Source organism: Volvox carteri, assembly GCF_000143455.1.
Source record: "Volvox carteri f. nagariensis unplaced genomic scaffold VOLCAscaffold_124, whole genome shotgun sequence".
NCBI lineage: Eukaryota > Viridiplantae > Chlorophyta > Chlorophyceae > Chlamydomonadales > Volvocaceae > Volvox > Volvox carteri.
The window spans coordinates 6,144-8,123 of NW_003307667.1; the positions used below are offsets into that span (position 1 = coordinate 6,144).

The following is a 1,980-nucleotide window of genomic DNA, read 5'->3' on the forward strand; positions in this document are numbered from 1 at the left end:
GACCGCGCTGCGCCGCGAAGGGGACCGTAGCTTCGACTCCCAGGGCAGCTGTGGGTGTGTGGTGTGTAAGGTGCTGTGTGGTGCATAGGTGAGAACGGTATTAATGTGGGGAAGCAGTGGCGTGGACTCAGTTACATTACATCTGTGACGGAGGGTGGCTTAGTAGCAAGCCACAGCCAGCAGTGTCGTAGCAGAAGGCATTCTCGAGGTTCACATCCGGCATCCAACAGCAACGACCCATAACAGCAAGAGAGGCAGTTCCTCACCGCAGGCTGCCATGTAAGAAGTTGCACAATCACACAACAGCAGGCATGCGATAACTTTAATTCGAAGCCTGAGCATCAAATTGATTCGCAGATGTGAAAGAACATAAACATTTCTAGGTTCGCAGTCTCAGCGCGTGGTAACGATCTTGCGGACGTTCTCAAGGCTCGCAATGGTCAGATCCGTGCCCTGCAGCTTTACATGCAGATCTGCCGTGAAAGCCGCATTGACGGCTTCGCAGGCGGAGGTGATGTCGTCCGGCGTGGTGTCGGCGAGTGGGGTGAATGAACGGGCTGCACTCGATTCCATCCAGTTCTGAGCCACGTTGGCGGTAGTGAGTCAGAGCCGTCACAGCAGCACCCGGCTGCTCCGGATTGTCATTGTGAAGAACCAGTAGGGTATCAGCTGCTGCTTCCAAGCTGTTGATGTTGTCATGGTCATCCCGGAGCACAATGGCCATGAACAGGCCTGTGCTCAGGAATGTGTTCTCATACGTGGTCTCGAACGTTTCGTGAAACGTTCGGCACGATCGTGTCCTGCCAACTTGAAGGACGCCATGGCCATTCCGATGGTCAGGCTGGCTGTCGTACGGTTCGCCGCGGAGATAAGGTTTCCGATGCCCTTGCATCGGTCCTCGTGGGCGGCTGCGGGGTCTCCACCACCAGCAGCTGCAGTGTCAAGGAAGTGGCGGCTGATCATGATCGTGCGGTTCAGCCATGTGACTTGGCTCTGCGACGTGGCCTTGGCGACATACTTGGTGGCATAGTGCGTGGTTCGGTGGGCCACAACCTCTGCTTGCACAAGGATGTCCTCCAGGACCTCGGGGTCACACATGGGGACCGGCAGTACAAGCTGTTCCTCCACTGTTGCGATGTACTGACGGTCGAGCTCGCAGGCCAGCGTGAAGATGTTGTTGCAGCCCAGCACCATTGTGACAGCGGGGCAATGGGGCACAATGTTGGGGCCATATCGGGGCAGAACGAACAGGCCGCTGTCGCCCACCCACTTGAACTCACACCGGATGTGGCGTGGGTAGGCCATGCCGCAGTCTCCATCCACGCCTGCACAGCCGAAGCGTTTGCAGGTGTCGGTGTGTTTGTGGGTGCAGGACCCCACGACACCCGCCACAAGGTGCTGGGTGCAGCGTTCCAAGCACACTTTGGGTGTAAAGGTATCAGTGGCTTCACCCCCGGTCCCACACGGCTTGCCACGGGCGACAATGGCAAAGTCATACGCGGGTGCCGGCATGGATCCATCTGGCTGAGGCGCGTGGATGGCTGGGGGGCGGCCAGCGGACGCTGCGGGGGGGGCTGGCTGGACTCCATTGTCACCATTGCCAATGTCTTCATCTGTGCCCGAGGCGCTGCCAGGTTCTGCTTGAGTCAGGCCGTCATCCTCTTCTGCAGTAGCATCTGTCATGCTGTCATCACCAGAATTCGTTGCTGCCGTTGATGTTTCCATGGGCGTTGGTGCAACTGCCGTTGGTGTGGTGGGTGCAGCCATGACCAGGGGTGTCTGCCAGAAGACTCGTCACTCTTTGTCCTGAATGTCGTAGTACGGCTCAGGCAGCCACATGCTGCAGAGGGCGTGTGCCAGCGCCAGAGTGCGGCAGTTGGGCCCCTCAAACAGGGCCCGCATTTTGTCCACGGTATCGCTGCCAGGTGCACCATGCCGTGCAAGTGCAGGGCGAGGCGTCCACTCTGCTCCACCTTGATG

The 1,980-nt window shown here is 58.6% G+C and overlaps 1 protein-coding gene across 1 annotated transcript in view; it reads right to left on the reverse strand.

Annotated features, from left to right (window-relative positions):
* Window positions 1–393: 393 nt before the first annotated feature.
* The window catches only part of VOLCADRAFT_100527 (uncharacterized protein), a gene marked incomplete at both ends in the record, with an annotated part of 4,288 nt that continues 2,701 nt past the window's right edge, over window positions 394–1,980 (reverse strand). Inside the window, 2 exons of the mRNA XM_002959090.1 lie at window positions 394–497; window positions 792–1,541. Of these exons, the coding sequence (XP_002959136.1) occupies window positions 394–497; window positions 792–1,541 (854 nt within the window). The remainder of the gene's footprint in view (window positions 498–791; window positions 1,542–1,980) is intronic.